The following is a 16,734-nucleotide window of genomic DNA, read 5'->3' as shown; positions in this document are numbered from 1 at the left end:
ATTGAACAGATGTCAAAGCCTGGCTGACACTCAGAATAGTGAAGGACGGTTGAGAAGCCTTCTTATTTGGAGCTTCAGAACTAAATATTTGGTTAGCTAATAAAAAATGATTTAAAAAAACATTTAAATTCTGTTTTATGTTTCTTGGGTGAATCACACCCATACAGCATTATTAATACTTCAGTTCTTATTTCTTTGCTTAAGCCTACTGGTGAAGTTATTCAAGTGTGGAGTCCTAGATATTAATATCTTAGATAATAGTTCTATTAATGTCATAGATAATAGTTCTATTAATCATTTTTCCCAGTGTTACCATTTGTTTTCAGTAGTTTGCCTTTCCGAGGGTTTTCAAAGCATTTTCATGTTTTCATAGGCAAAAAAACCCTCTCCTTTCCCAGTTACAGTTTAGCAATTATGTTTAATTAAATTACATAATTAAAATAACAAGCACAACTTGAAAAAAGGTTGGAGAACAAACACAGCTGACTCATGGTTAATGTGCAGGTCAGCTGGAAAGAACGAGGGTGGTGGGCCTGACCAAGAACAGCCCAAAGTGCCAGGAAGTATAGAGCAGGGAGCGTGTTTCACAGTGGGAGCGCAGAATGTCAGTCGACTGAGTTTTTGGTGATGTGGAGGTTGTTTACGAGAAATTCTATTATAGCAACTAGGACCAGTCATGTCAAATCTGTAAGCTGTGCACTGCGGCTCTGGGTTGCTCCTTTCATCTTGACATACTTCAAACAAATGCCTTCCTCCTTAGGCATATTCATGATGCCTCCCCCCACCAAGGTCTCCACAGAAGATGTGAAAGAGGGATTCAATAAAATACATTAATAAGATAATGTGAAGGAACAGGGGAGTTCCAATTCCCTGTCATTTTTAACGAGAAGCTTTTGGTGATAATGTTCCTGGGGGCGGGGGCGGGGGGTTGTTTTTGTTTTTTAACCCCTAAGTGACAATCTTTATAATCCAAATATTTAAAACTGCCTGGGAGGCTCAAGTTATTTCTCATATCACACAAAACAGATGATTACCTTTTCACCTGAAGCTGACTTATATTCCAAGACCCTTCCCAAAAACCCTCCTAGGAGGATTGTCTTCAATGTGAACTCTGCATGCTTAAATGAGGTTGATTATGAACAATAGTGTGAAGTTTTTTTAAAAAAATCTCATTTACAAATATAACAGTTTCAATACTATTAGTGCAAAAATCATTATTTGGAAATTTCAAATAAATATCTCTACTGAGGTACTTCCAGATACTTGGTGTTAGGAAAAAGAGCTAATTGAATGTATGGGGATTTTTTGTATCACCACCAGAGGTAGAATGCTAGCACATGAGATAAAATCTCTATTAAGATGAAAGTATTATGAATAATGACAGTTTACCATTTTAGGTTCTCTGATTTCTCCAACTACGTATTTTCTTTATAATAATCATATGAAAAATAATGTTTTTAACTCAATAGAAGGACCTCTGATGTTCAAGTGAAATACTCATTTCTTAAAATTGGAAGGTGGTTATAGTTTGGTGGTTCTTCCTTTAAGTGTGGTTTTCTCTTAGTTTAAGCATAAATGTGTGCATATCTAATATAAGGCAAATTCCTCATGTTGTATTTTTAGTAATTCTAATGATGGAATATATATGAGTCTCATCCTGTCTAGCAGAGCCTTTTATCACTTAATCATTCACCTGATGCTTTTATTTATGTGATAATCTATAACCCTCATCATTAAACAAGAAAAAAATAATACTTCAAAAATTTCTATTCACTACCACTTAATCAATTAAAACAAATTGCCTATGTTTTATGCAAATTATGGGAACATTGATCTATAATGATTTCTATAAAATATTATTATTATGTAAGTACTATATATTTATATAATACTCTGATGTGATATGCTATTTAATCTTTGAATCTGCATTTTTATATAGAAACTCACAAACCAGGGAGCCTGGGTGACTCAGTCAGGTAAGCATCTGCCTTGGGCTCAGGTCATCATCCTGGAGTCCTGGGACTGAGCCCCTCATTGGGCTCCCTGCTCAGTGGAGAGTCTGCTTCTCCTTCTGTCCCTCACCCCACTCATGCTCTCTCTCTCACTCTCAGATAAATAAATAAAAATCTTTAAAAACAACAAAAAAGACACAAACTACTGCTTGTGTGCCTTGATAATCATGAAGTAAATGATCACTAAGTGTTCAATTATTAACGTGATTTTCCTAAGAATAAGCTATGAATCAGTCATTTATTTTTCTTGCTAATTGATCTTATTAAATTAATTAAATGAGGAGACCATTAAATTGAGTTGGCTTTAATAGCAGCCTAAGTAAGCAAACTGAAACCTACGTTTGTAATGCCTTAAGGTTAAGAAATCAAAGCCTAAGGACAACAATCACAAACAGCTAACTAGGCTTTCCCAAATAATGCAACTGGTTAAGCTTTAGCCAATCAAATAATTTCCTTGCTTTGCTTCAACCTCTTCCCCATAAAAGTCTCTTCCCTAACCCCTATTGGCAGAGCACTCCTAACCACCTCTGGATTGGTGCTGCCCCATTTGAATTGATCTTTGTTTAAATAAACTCTTAAAAATTTTTAATATGCCTCAGTTTACCTTTTAACAATCTTCAGTTGGGAAATGCTTCCTAAAGTTTCCTCAAAAAGGAGCTCTTTCTCTTTCACTTCCCAAGCATTACAACATTTAACAAACTGCTTATTTTTCAATTAAATAAAATAATAAAGTAATTCCTTTTTGCAAACTCTGTTTGTTTGCATCTTATGTTTGGATTATTGTTATGTAGTGATACCAGCTACCAGTCTGACTCACACTTGAACGTACTACCTTTGTACATCATAACTTCTGGTAACAGGCTTGAAGTAGAGAAAAACAATTAGCTATTCATAGAACTACTTTTAAAGCCAAATGGTTATTTAATACTAGTTTTTGCCTAAATTACAACCATAAATAAAGTATGTTATTATATAATAAGTATGTTTGAAATGCTTATGCACTGTATTTTATACTAGATACTGAGTCCAGAAAATCCTTTTGTATGTAACCAGTATTATTATATCAGATGGCCATAAGTCATTTTCCTTGAGAAGAGAGGACTAAATGGGAGGAGCCAGTGATTCCTTCCCCCAGTTAGGATATCATTTGCCAGCACTGATTTGAGGATGAATCTCCTTATTTCTTGGCATTATTACTCATTCCCCACCTTCCTTCCCATTCCCATTCCCCTACAGAAATCCAGCCCAATAGAGCTGATGTGTAACCTCTCATTTCACCCTTCCTATGTTGATTTAGACAAGTGAATTATTGGAAAGTGCATGACATTATGTTGTATATGTGTGTGTTTTTAACTTACATGAATGGTATTGTATATATTTCATTGTTCTTTTTCACACTTTCTTATGTTTGTTAGATAACCATGTATAAATCCAGTTCATCACTTCTGACTCTTAGAAAGAATGGCTGTGTGTACGTGTGCAAGAGTATACACACATGCATGAGCACAGACAGACATTTTATATTTAAATCTCTTATACCTCTAGAGATACTCAGTTAAACTGCCTTCTTTCTAACATAAAAAAATTATACAGTAAATATTTGTGTGCATTTCTCATTGAACACTTAGGCAACAATTTTTCAGGGACTAATACCCAGAAATATGTTGCTTAATTTTGTCAACAGCTGACAGATTAAAGTGACTATACCAGTTTATACTCCCCCATCATCAACAGAGGAATACTTCACCAATACTTGATATTATCTTACATTTTTGTTTTGCCACTCTGTTGGCTATAAATTACTATCTTTTATTTAATTTGCATTTATTTAATTAATAGTGAGAGTTTGGCTATTGCTATTTCCTCTTATCTGAATTGCTTTTTAATATTCTTTGCTCCATGTTCTGTTGGTTTCTTCATCTCGTCTGTGTGTGTGTGTGTGTGTGTGTGTGTGTGTGTGTGTAAAAACACTTTGTATATTTTAGATCAGTACTTCTCAATCACATGTGAGTTCACATATCCCCTTGTGGAAGGAGGGGGTTCCAACCCATTCATGAGGTTCACAGGTCAACACTAGTTCCATAGTAATTTTAAGGCTTTCTTTACCATTTTCACTGTGTTAATGTTTGCACTGATGTCACAAAATAACATTGCATAAAACTGCTGGTACCTTAGCACAAATGAAGACAGTAGCACCAAACGGTATTAGTAGTCATTTTATCCATCTCCTTCATGCACATGTCGGGGTAAAAAATTTAAAGAAATTCAGCTCATTTAAGAATGTCCTTGATGAAGCATTAATGATCATTAATTTAATTAAATGCCAATCCTTGCTGTGTCTTTAAAATTCTGCACAATCAAATGGGTATTACACAGAAAGCACTTCTAATGAGTATGGAAATATGATTATCTCAAGGAAAAGCATTTGAGAGATTGCGTGAGTTACAAGCTGAACTACCCCTTCCTTTTTTATTTTATTTTTTAAAAGATTTGTTTATTTATTTTAGAGAGAGAGATTGAGAGAGAGAGAGAGAGAGAGAGAGAGAGTGGGCTGGGGAGAGAATCTTAAGCAGACTCCACGCCCAGCACAGAGCCCAACACAGGGCTTGAGTCCATGACCCCGAGATTATGACCTGAGCTGAAATCAAGAGTCCAACATTTAACCAGCTGAGCCACCCAGCCACCCTTACCCACTCCTTTTTAAATATCACGTTTACTTTAAGAAGCAATTGACAATCCATGATTGTTCATCTCTGGATATTTGGCAGATGCTACTTTGAAAATGAACAAAGTAATCCTGCCACATGAAGGATCATAGCTGACAGCATTTGTTGGTAGTGATAAAATTTGTAATTTAAAGTGAAAATTAGAATTTTGGAACAAATGTAAGCACCGATGTGACCTCGATAGCTTCTAATACTTAAAGACTTTTCTGATAAAATTGGTGGTGATATTTATGAATGTAACTTTTTGATATTATGTAATAAAATGTATTGATATTTAGAGACTCTCCATAGCTCAGTGAGACCATATTTTCCAAATGGCCATTGCATGATGGTACAAAACCATGCATAGGTAAAAGAGCTATTTAAATTGCAAGATAAACCAATGGATTTTAACTTAACAAATATAAAAAGTTCACTGGTAGATTTCAGATTTCACACTGCAACTAAAATTTAAACTATTGTCAAGTTTTGATGTGCTAACAGGAAGAATATACATGTTATCTGAAAAGGTTATTAAAATAGTCCTTCCTTTTCCAACGACATATCTGCGTGAAGCTGCATTTTCTTCATTCACTTCAGCCAAAAAATATTTTGTAATAGATTGAATGCAGAAGCAAATATGAGAACCTACCTGTCTTCTCTTAAGCTAGATACTGAAGAGATTGGTAAAAGTGTAAAATAACCTTTCAATAAATTTTTAGTTAGGGACAATGCAATTATTTTTTAGGAAAATATGTTGTTTATGTTAAAATGTATTTGTTTTATTATTGTTATTTTAAAGTTAATTATTAAGTTTTTTTAATTTGTCAGTTTTAATTTTTAATACAATAAGTATATATATTATATACTCCATATATTACTGTATTACTATATATAGTGTGTATATGTGTGTATATATACACACACACATATCTCACAGTGCTGTGTGTGAGTGTTTTTGCTCTTTGTGTCCTTCGGTAATTTCTAAGAGTAAAGAAGTCCTGAGACCTAGAAGTTTGTGAACTAGTATACTAAATAAGCCCCTGTTGGTGTTTGACATTACAAATCTCTCCTCCCCAGCTGTCACCTTTCTATTAACTTTACCTGTAATGTACTTGGTTGAACAGAAACCTTTAAGTTTTTTAAAGGGAGCCAATTTCATTTTTCGCTTCACATTTTGTGTTTTTCTGGTCTTAAGAACAGCTTCTTCAACTCTGAGGTCACAAAAATACGTTTCTACATTTTCTTCTATTAGATGAATACTGTTACTTTTCACATTTGACCCTTAGTACATTCCAGTCCAACCTCATTTTTCTCTATATAGAGTATCAATTTTCCCAACACCATTTACTAAATCTGGCCTTTCCCCCCTAACTTGTAAAGCTTCCTCATGTGTGAATATGTGTCTGGGCCTCTTCCTGGACCCCTCTTCCAATTTCAGTTAGGTGTTTTTCTGTCTCTAGGTTAGCACCACATGATTTTTAATTAAAATGGTCTTGATGTCTTAATGTATGGCAAATTTCCCCCATTTTTCATATCTTTTCCAAGATCCCTCTGAGTATTTATAATGAAAATTTGTTTTTCTAGGTACAAATTAAAATACAATTATAGATTTTTAGAATAAATTTATTACAACACAGAATACTGTCCTGGATTTTGATGAAAACTGTGCAGAATTTTCAAACAAAATTCAGAGAACAAATTTACTATGTTGTCTCATCCATTAAAATGTATACTGGTCTTCCATTATGTCTTGGTTAAAAAATATTTTCCATAAAGTCATATTAATTGTTTATTAATACTTCCTAGATATTTTCTAGAATCACTTAATTTCTAGATATTTTATAATTCCTTTCACTATTATAAGTAACATCTTATTATCAATATTTTATTTTTACTTTAATTGTATTTATATTTTGAATAGGTAAGACATCACATACTTCAAGTTTCAAAAGACACAAAAGAGCATATACAGTACTGTCAAAATTATTCTTCCCTTTTCTCTCCCCTAGCTGTTTACCTCCTTTTAAAGAAACTACTGTTAGCCAGTTTTTTGTTTTTGCTTTCAGAGGCGTTATAATCCTGTACAAGAAAATACGTATATATATTATTTGCCCTTTACAGTAGTACAAACAGAAGTATGCAGCACACACTGTTCTGTGGCAAACATCTTACTGCATTTTCTATATAATTTCCAGATAATTGTAGATACTCTTCTTTAATACCACACCAAAACTTGACAAGCGGTAATTTCTTAAATCATATGCTAAGAGCTCTCTCTTTCTCTCTTCCTCTCCCTCGCCCTCTTGCTCTCCTCCTCCCACCTTCCCTCACTCTTGTTCTTTTTCTTTACAACTGAACAGTATTCCACTTTCTGGACTTTTCCATAATGAAATGACTTAGACCCCTATTGATAGACATTTTAAATTGTTTGAAATTGTGTTCTCTTACATACCGTGCTGGAGGGAACAACTTTGCACCTACATCAATTTGCCTATGTACGATTATACTTGTAGGCTACATTCTTAGAGTGAAATAGCTGAGTTTAAGAAAATGTGCATTTGTCATTTCATGTCACTAAATTCATCAAAGTCCTTCATAAAAGACTGTCGTTTATACTCCCACTAGGAATGTACAAGCTTGCCTATTTCTTTACATTTTAGCTAATATTGTGCAATATTGTGTGAATTATACTGGGGTAGATTTAATTTAATTTGTATTATGAGTAAGATTGAATGTCTCTTCATATGTTTAAGATCCATATGTATTTCCTTTGATGTCAACTAACAAAATCCCTTAGCATGTTTTTTCTATTGAATCGTTTGTGTTTACCTATTAATAGGTAAGATCTCCTAATTTCTTTGATTAATCAGCTCTTTGCTGTGGTATGATTTGGATAACATTAATCCCAGTTGTCATTTGTATTTTATTTTATTTTACTTTTTATCTTAAAGAAATTTTTAGTTTAATAACATTTTTAAAACTAGTGCCATCATTAGAAAGTCATTTTCATCCCAGATTTTTTTATTTATTTAAGATGTCTACCAAATTACCCCAATCTAGTTGTTAAATATTCTTTTTTCTCCACTGGTTTTAATATCACTTATTTCATATATAAAATTTCCTTACAGAGTGGTGTCTATTTATTGATTTTCTTCTTTGTTTTATTGATCTGTTTTTACATGTGGCAGTACCATACTATTTTAATTATTTATATTACATTTTCAATTAATTGCTGATAATAGATTAAATGTTGATCTCATATTAAAGCAAATTTGCAGAACTTTTTCATTAGTTTTTAACTATTTGTTGCTTCCTTGAATTCTCAACGTAAATTGTTACATCATCTGGCGGTATGGGCAATCTCTGTATCCCATTCTACTGCCTTCTGGAAGGGGTTTCATAACCTGTCTTGGGCTCACTAGTTTATTCCGCAGCTCTGTCTCCATGCTTGAACGCACTCCATTGGGAACCTTATGTAGCTTAATTTTAAACTTTAAGTTTACTTATATTTTTTATTCTCAGTGTTTCCAATTGGTTCTTTTTTTGTTTCAGTCTTATGTTTCAAAAATGTCCTTATCTTCTTAGGGAATTTTTTTTAACTTTAAAATCTCAATCTTTCAGTTCTATTAGATTAGTTTTTTCTAGTGTTCTGTTTTTATTTTTTTCTTTTGATTACAATGCTTGCATTTCTCAGAGAGTTTGTATTAATATCTTAGCTAGTGATGTACCTGGAGGGCAAGGTGAAACCCCTGCCCTAGTTTCAGCTATTCCAGGTGGATTGCACTGGTGCAAAGAAGAGGACTTATGACAGAGTTATAATCTGTACTTATCCCAAATCCCTCTTCCCTCTGCCTCGTTTGCCCCAGACATGGCTTTTATCAGCATCTCCATTGCTCCGTTTTACCTCCTTAGTGCAGAGACAGGGATGTGGAGTGCAGAGGGGGAAACTCACAGACCAAGTAGTGACTGCAGGCTCAGTGTTCCAGCCTGGCCCACATGTCACCACTGCCTCCCCCTGGCAGTGGGCTGGAACTGGGTAAATCAGGAAGGAGCCAGAGGGCAAAATGAGAATGAGAAATGGTAAATTTAGAAAGCTCTTCCCAAGCCTGTCTCCTATCCCTAGCCCTTGGAGTTTTCCCCACGTCCCAAACATAGGGACATGCACTGGGATCTCGAAAACTCCTGTTACACTAAGGGTTTCTCTTGGTTTTTTTGTGTTAGAGTTTGATAAATCTCAGTGCCTATTAGGAAGTTTCTAACCTGGAGTATCTCCAATGCTGGATTTGGGGGAGAGGGCCAGTATTCCATACTTGTTGCTATCTTGTCAGGAACCCGTGAATTTTCCCTTTTTCCCCACATTGAAGCTCGTGGTTGGATTCACACACACACACACACACACACACACACACACACACACAGAGTTAAACATAGTAGTCCTAAATGTCTTATCAGTTCATAGCTTTGGAAGTTGTTTCCAAAGTTATTTTCAAATGGTTATTATGATTATCAGCTTTAATAAATACAGTGTACCTCTCCAAGTCCAAATTCCCTAACATCAAATGGTTAAAGTAGAAAGAATGCTTCTTTTCATTTAAATAACAACAAGACCTGAAAATCAACCCCAAAAGCAAATGTTCCAAGAGATTTTTAGGTGGCAGGTGTTATTAAATTTTTACATGCATTACATCGTATAATCCTGACATGTAATAATTCTATTAAAATCCCTTTTACAGGAGAGGAAATTAAATTTCAGAAAGCTTAGACAAGTTGTCCAAGATCATATTGGTGGGAAATGACAAAAGCCAGGGCTGAAACCATCAGTTCTTTTTTTCCTTTCTGCCTAGCCTTTGCATAGCTTCTAGGCACTCTAGATCCAGATTATGTTTCTTAATATTTATATTCGTGCAGGGGACATCATTCACTCAAAATACCTTAGAATGCGCTTCTGTTTTTTAAGACCATACAATCTACCTACCCTCCCAGTAGAATAATAATTTCTATGAAACCAGATAAATAAATGAAAATAATTCATTGTATATTTGAATATCTGTCAAGTTCAGGGAGTAATTTTGGAATTTCTGGTGCAATCTCTGGTAGACCTTTAACATAGTGTCTGGAGTGGTTCATACAGGCAGAATAAGCAGAATAAAAGGCAAATCTCCTTTGAGTCAGTGTCATTTTACAAAGAGATTGTAACATAATGTTGGAATGTATGAAAGGGGATTACTTGCAACAAGTTGTATGGTGGAGATGTTTCTAAAAGCATGCCATAGCTTTCTTCCAAGGCTCAGTTTATTTCTCACAGCAATACCGATTCCCGGTATTAAACTGGAGTGTGACCATGAGAGTGAAATCTTAGCCATTTTATATTGAATATCTTATTACCCGAGTTTAAGAGTGCTAGGTGTATGAGAATTCAAAAGTCTAAAATCTAGTAAGTGTTAATAATCCCAGAACCTGTGCTTTATAAATTTTTTATTTAATGAAGACAGCCCTGATATTTAATTACAAATACCAACTAAAAGTAGATACAACCCAAGTTGGGTGCTGCCTTATTATCTGTAATTCCTCTCCCTGAGATATACTCTCAGAGCCTATAAATATTAGAGTAAATAGGAATCTCTTAAAACATCATTTCAAATTATTTAGAGGGAAACATGTACTCAAATTTTTATTTTCTGATTGTTATACTTCCACAATTTAAGCTTTAGAAAATGAGTCTACAGCTCATCAGCCAAAACTCGAGCAGAGATAATTTGGCTGTCTATAAGAGGTATAAACAAGATAATTGAAACAAGATAGAAGATAATTGAAAAGGAATGTTCAACAATATCAAAGGTGGAATTTGGCTACCAAAATGGGAGGAAACATGATTCAAAGTATCCACTATTTGTGTTGTATATATTAAAATGGTTTAGACTATGAAGAGTCTCAGACCAAAAGAAGAAAAAGAAGATCCTATGTAAGATACTGGAAAAATATTGTTCTTCCATCGCAAGGTGCTAATTTACCTAACATATTGAAATAATAAATATCTTTTGGAGGTTAACTATTCTAAACTCACAGTTAAAATTCCAAAATCAATCTTCAGAGAACTAGTTGAGATCAATGTTAAGAGCAATAGGTAAAATTCTTCATGGAGGACATTTTTTTATTTGAGCTTCCAAACAAGAATGGAACATAAAATGTATTCATGTCAGAAATGTTGATGTCAGAGTATTAAAATGAGAAAAGTAGAACTGGACAGCCAAGTCAACTTATTTAGTGTTGTTGCAGAAGAAAAGGGACCAAAGACCCAGAATTTAACAACAAAATATTGTTTGTAAGTCCGCATTACGAGAATGAAAGAGGGGTATGTTCCCCAGTCAGAGGCTGGGGACTACCCCACCCCACTTCTTTACTCATCAGAATTACAGGTCTTCTTTATACATGAGTCAAGACTGCCTTTTCCCAAGAGAACTGCCTTATGAACATTGAGTGGGAAGGATCCTCATGACGTTCTGTGAGGGAAGATGACACTGGGAAACTCACGGTGAAGAGGAAGGTAGACCTTGCCCTGTTGGCAATTTTTCCAAAGCCTAAAAGAACATTTGCTCCAAGAAGGATTCAGGATTGTGCATAACACACTTAACACATTTAAAATCTATAAATCCAGGGAAATAAAACATTGTAGGCCTTTAGTAAGTCACACTGATTGTATAGGGGTGGAAAGGTTTTAAGGATTGCTTTCTTAGTTCTGATTTTTAACTTTTTGAATATGTAACATGAATATATATTTAACATAGTTTATATGTGCTATATATATAGTGATTTATAGAGGAGCTTGTTTCCTCACGCACGTCCTCTACAAATGTTAACTCTTAGTCTCATCACAAAATGAAAAACCCTGGTCACTTGCATGAATCTGAAGTTTTTCTCGTTTTCTTTGGGAAATGGTATCTGAATTATTAACTTAATATGATAATATGAGCCATTAAAATTGTTCTGATTTGTAACTGGTGAGAAGGGAGCTCTATAGCAACTTGTCAAGAACATCTGAGACAGTACATTTCTACTTAGTTGAAGGTTTTATAAACATCATAAGGGCATTCTAAAGTGAATGGAACAATTTTTTTAAAGGTTTATTTATTTATTTATTTGAGAGAGAGCGCACCCACGCAAGTGGGAGGAGGGGCAAAGGGAGAGATAGAAAAGCAGATTCCCCACTGAGCACAGAGCCCTTTGTGGGGCTCCATTCCACTACGCTTGAGATCATGATCCCATCCAAAATCAAGAGTCCAGTGCTCAACTGACTGAGCCACTGAGGTGCCCTGCTAGTAGAACAATTTTTGATGTTTGCCATATATGAAGACAATATGTTTTTTACCTCATAGCATTTATTTATAGAGTATCAGAAGGAGCTCCCTACTTAACTATGAAAAAAATGTTTAAAATTTTGTTAGATGACTGTTACTTGCAGCAAACTATTAGAAGGTGATCTGGAAAAGAGAGAATATATGGAGAGAAAATACCAGTTAGAAAATCTCCATATAGGGGTGCCTGGGTGGCACAGCGGTTGAGCGTCTGCCTTCGGCTCAGGGCGTGATCCCGGCGTTATGGGGTCGAGCCCCACATCAGGCTCCTCCGCTATGAGCCTGCTTCTTCCTCTCCCACTCCCCCTGCTTGTGTTCCCTCTCTCACTGGCTGTCTCTATCTCTGTCTAATAAATAAATAAAATCTTTTTAAAAAAATTTTAAAAAAATCTCCGTATAATGAAATGAAGAGAAAAGCAACTATGTGTTGAAAAACCCTCCATATCCCATAGCAGAGACTACAGTATAAAGATCCAGCAACTGAAGATACTTGTGTGTTTTTTGTTTGTTTTTGTCATTACTGTTACCTTTATCTTTTTTTTATTCTAGTATTCAGTGATCTCAGAATGATTTTCATGTTTACTTTTAAATGGAAATTTGTTAAAGTCAAAAGAACCTGAGACACATTAAAATTATGTTGACATTACTGTTTCGAAGTAATGTCACTGAGGCAATTTTGACAAGATAATATTCCCATTTTTTAGTTTACTAAGTCATAGTCATACCTCCATACAGTAACCAACCAAATGTTTTTCATACTAATATTTTGGCAGCAAATTTCTTTTTCAAACTTTGTTCACAAATATTGCTTACTTAAGAAATGTATTCCATTAGAGAAAGATTTTGAAGCTAAAACTTGACATACACTTAATAATCATCTGAAAAAATACAGGAACATTAATATGTTTTGTGTTATTTTAAATCTATACTAATAAATAGAAATGTTCCATTCCCCAAATCAATATTGTCAATATTGTTGAAATATGTTGACAGCAGTGAGATTACCGTTGATTACGCCTTGTCTCCTCAGATAAATTTACAAAGAAAAATGAGAGTTACTGGTGTGATTACTCAAGGAGCTAAAAGGATTGGAAGTCCAGAGTACATAAAATCCTACAAAATTGCCTACAGTAATGATGGAAAAACTTGGACGATGTACAAAGTAAAAGGCACCAATGAGGACATGGTAAGACTGACTTAGCATATTTAATGTAAAAGTAAAATCTCATTAATAATCATTGATTGCTAAATAGTTACCGAGTCTTAAACAGAAGCCTTATATTGTTGCAAATACATTTGTGATTTTTTTTTTAATTGGACTAGTAGGGTGTAGGGTGTAAGAAGTTTTTCCAAGTTATAAATGTACAGTGGCTACCATTTAAGATTTTCTCAGATTTTAATTGGGGGTTGTATAAACATTTTATCGCAATGTTAGCATAATCCTGTATATGACGATTCATTTTTATTTTTTAAAAATAGCTTTCAATTTCATGTTATTGCTTTAACAGATTAGCACTCTCCTTAACCAAATGAGTACATATCAAAATTATTGTTTTTAAAGAAAAAAATATTATTTTTAACAAAAATACCAAGTGATGGAAACGATGTGTGCTTGTATATTTCACATTAGAAAACAATTTTGTTATTAGCAGATATAATATGTTAGAGAAAATGAATATAATATTCAGTGTCTGCTTTGCCTTTTCATATGATAGTCCCAATTTTTTATCACATTTTCTTCAAAAGTTTTAGTCTTAAAAATTTCAGGACTGCAACTCATCCCATTTAAAACCAAGTGGTTTAGACTAAACTCTAATAAATTTAATGAAAGATTTTAAAAATACTTGCTTAAGTAAAAGTAAACAAAGTTTTCTGATGACTAGATTATATGAAAAGACAGACATGAATGAGCTTTAAAAGAATTAAAAATAACACATTCTGCATTTAATTTTTAGAGGGAAATGCTGTTTTTCACTGGAGGTATATATGAAGACTTTGATTCTCTCATCAGTGATCTGGGACTGACTGATAAGAAAGTAATCTTGAGGAATCAGACCCTGAAGCTTCGTTAAGTCTGATCATAGCATTAGAGAGACCGAGTGATCAGAAAGTACTAGTGAAGACTGGTTCCTACAAAAAACAAACAAACAAAACAAAATACCTGTAAATACTACGTAGCACGAACCGGATGGACCCAGATTAAGTTGAAAGGTTTAAGGTGCCCATATCTAAAAAAAAAAAAACAAAAGGAAACGCTCCCCTGGCTCTAAAGGACAGACCTTAAAATCGACAACACCATCATAGTAGAATATAGATTATGCCATAGACCACAGTGGTTTATAGCTTTAATTAGGATTTTATCTATAGGTTTTATATTCACTGCTAAGGACAAGGTGCTTCCTAAATTCTCCAGATCCCCAAATTACTTAATCCAATTTTTGAAGCATTACATTGGGTAGGATATAGGGTCAATATATGAAAATAGGTAAAGAAGCTGTTTCAGTTAATAATTTTAAACTCTATACTATCTCTTTACCCAGGTGTTTCGTGGAAATGTTGATAACAACACGCCCTATGCTAACTCTTTCACACCCCCGATAAAAGCTCAGTATGTAAGACTCTATCCTCAAGTTTGTCGAAGACACTGCACTTTGAGAATGGAACTTCTTGGATGTGAGCTATCAGGTGAGTCTCATATTACCTATTTCTGTATTTTCTTTGAAGAAAAAAACCACATGTTTGTATGTAGTCTACTACTAATTTGCCATTTGCTAACACTCATAGACATTCATTTCTGCTACAAAAGGTCTAGGGCATGGTTCATTGAGAAAATGTGTGTGTGTGTGTGTGTATGTGTGTGTGTGTGTGTGTGTGTATGCACACGCACACACGCAAGTAGGATAAACAAGTTCCAAAACACGCTACAGAATAGAATTAATGTAGAAGAAACTATGTTTTATTTCAAAGAAAGTACAACAAATTCTCACTGGAAGCTTTTGTCAAATCTAAATGTGTCTTGTTTTTAGGAGTAACTATGATTTACACTTTGTGACAAAAGTTCAGTAAAAACAGGAATATGCCTGACCTCATAATTTGCAGTTATGTTTAGGCTTTATGGCTTAGGAAAGTAAGCTTTATCTTTGTCCATCCACCATGAGAACTTGGTTTGGTTTTGTTTTGTTTAGGTTTTATGAAACATGTAAATTTATCATTCCTCCCAGGGAGGCAATACTTCAAAACCGTGATAGCTACTATAAATTCATTCTGAGATCATTCTTATCTAGCAACCTGCTTATTGTACAAACAGTGATTTTCCAGCTCAGAGATAAATCTATCGAAGGAGTCTGAGTTAAATAATTCTTGTCTTCTAGGAGCATCAGTACTAGATATAAAGATGAAGACTTAATGTGTGGATCGCACAGCGGTCCCATTTCAATATAGCTAGATTCTGAACTAAACCAAAACCTTGTCTAGGCATTTCACTGTGCTGTATTTTTGGTGGTGGTTCTTGTATTTCTAGCATCAACATTTAAAAAACTATCTTTGCCACTATGGCTTGAGATTTTGTTCAAACAACTGTTTTGTAGAAAGCTAAAAATTCATGCGTGCCCCACTTTTTAGCATGAAAGACTTTATCAGACTTACAATAATGCCATTTAGTTAAAAATAGGAGGACACATCTTTCCAAATGGACAAATGAGAGCTTTTTATTCATTTCAAGAGGTTGCACAGACGTTAAAATGCATGCTTTATATCTGTTTCCCTTCTTAGGTTAATTTGTGATGCCAAGAAAGAGAGTGATTTTTAGCAAATAAAAGTTACTATTAAAAGCAGCCAAACTTTAAGTGAACCCATTGCATTTAAAGGAATTAGAGACATTTGGCCAGATGAGTGAATCTATTTTAAGAATCACATTTTCATACTATATATGGGCATCGTTTATAAAGTAACCAACATGCGGTTTTAGTACCATTAATTATCCTAACAATGATGTTTTCTTTATTTTGGTAATTTGAACCAGCTTATTGACAGCCAGAAATCTCAACAGAATCATTGCTGTGCAGTGTTTATATTACATGTCACTCTGTCATCACAGGCCAGTGTCATCCCTAAGTCATTCATCATAAAGCAATCAAGAAGCAGCCAGGCCCTGTGGTTTTTAGTTGTTTAACATCGCCTTCACCAATTTCCCAGTCTCTTGATTCATGGGGGTCAGTCTCTCTTACATGGCACAGTTACACCCCCAAGGTATGAATATATTTTACTTTCATGTTTAACAGGAAGTTACCCCTGACACTGTACAGATTTTATGTTCTTAAAAAGAAGACATACCCCATCTTCCAATTTCACAGATTGATCTCAAACTTACATGCAGAGGATAAACTCTCTCAATGGATGCTTTTAAAAGCTAGGGCACCTCACTCTAGAAATAATCAGTTTTTTTGTTAATACTTCATTTTGTTCAGGTGCTGTCCGTTCTAGTAAAAGTGTTAATCTACACATATGCAATCATGTGGATAAGAAGGAAAATTTATGGTGCGAGGCAAATTGACAGAGAAGTTAGCTATAACACTTGGAAATAAACAGTAATATAATGTGCCAAATGATTTCCCACAATCCCCTGCAACACTGTAAGCACAAGCCTGCCTTACTGTATTCAAT

At 34.3% G+C, this 16,734-nt stretch overlaps 1 protein-coding gene across 2 annotated transcripts in view; it reads left to right on the top strand.

Moving 5' to 3' along the window:
• The window catches only part of EDIL3 (EGF like repeats and discoidin domains 3), a 398,882-nt gene that overhangs the window by 282,716 nt on the left and 99,432 nt on the right, over positions 1-16,734 (top strand). For both annotated transcript variants that reach the window (XM_044384053.3, XM_026498663.4), the window contains 2 exons: positions 13,103-13,258; positions 14,613-14,757. In XM_044384053.3, coding sequence (XP_044239988.2) covers positions 13,103-13,258; positions 14,613-14,757 — 301 coding nt within the window. The remainder of the gene's footprint in view (positions 1-13,102; positions 13,259-14,612; positions 14,758-16,734) is intronic.

Source organism: Ursus arctos, unplaced genomic scaffold, assembly GCF_023065955.2.
Source record: "Ursus arctos isolate Adak ecotype North America unplaced genomic scaffold, UrsArc2.0 scaffold_5, whole genome shotgun sequence".
In the NCBI taxonomy this organism is placed as follows: domain Eukaryota; kingdom Metazoa; phylum Chordata; class Mammalia; order Carnivora; family Ursidae; genus Ursus; species Ursus arctos.
Note: the sequence above shows the minus strand (reverse complement) of the source record. Positions and strands in the feature narration are given on the sequence as shown.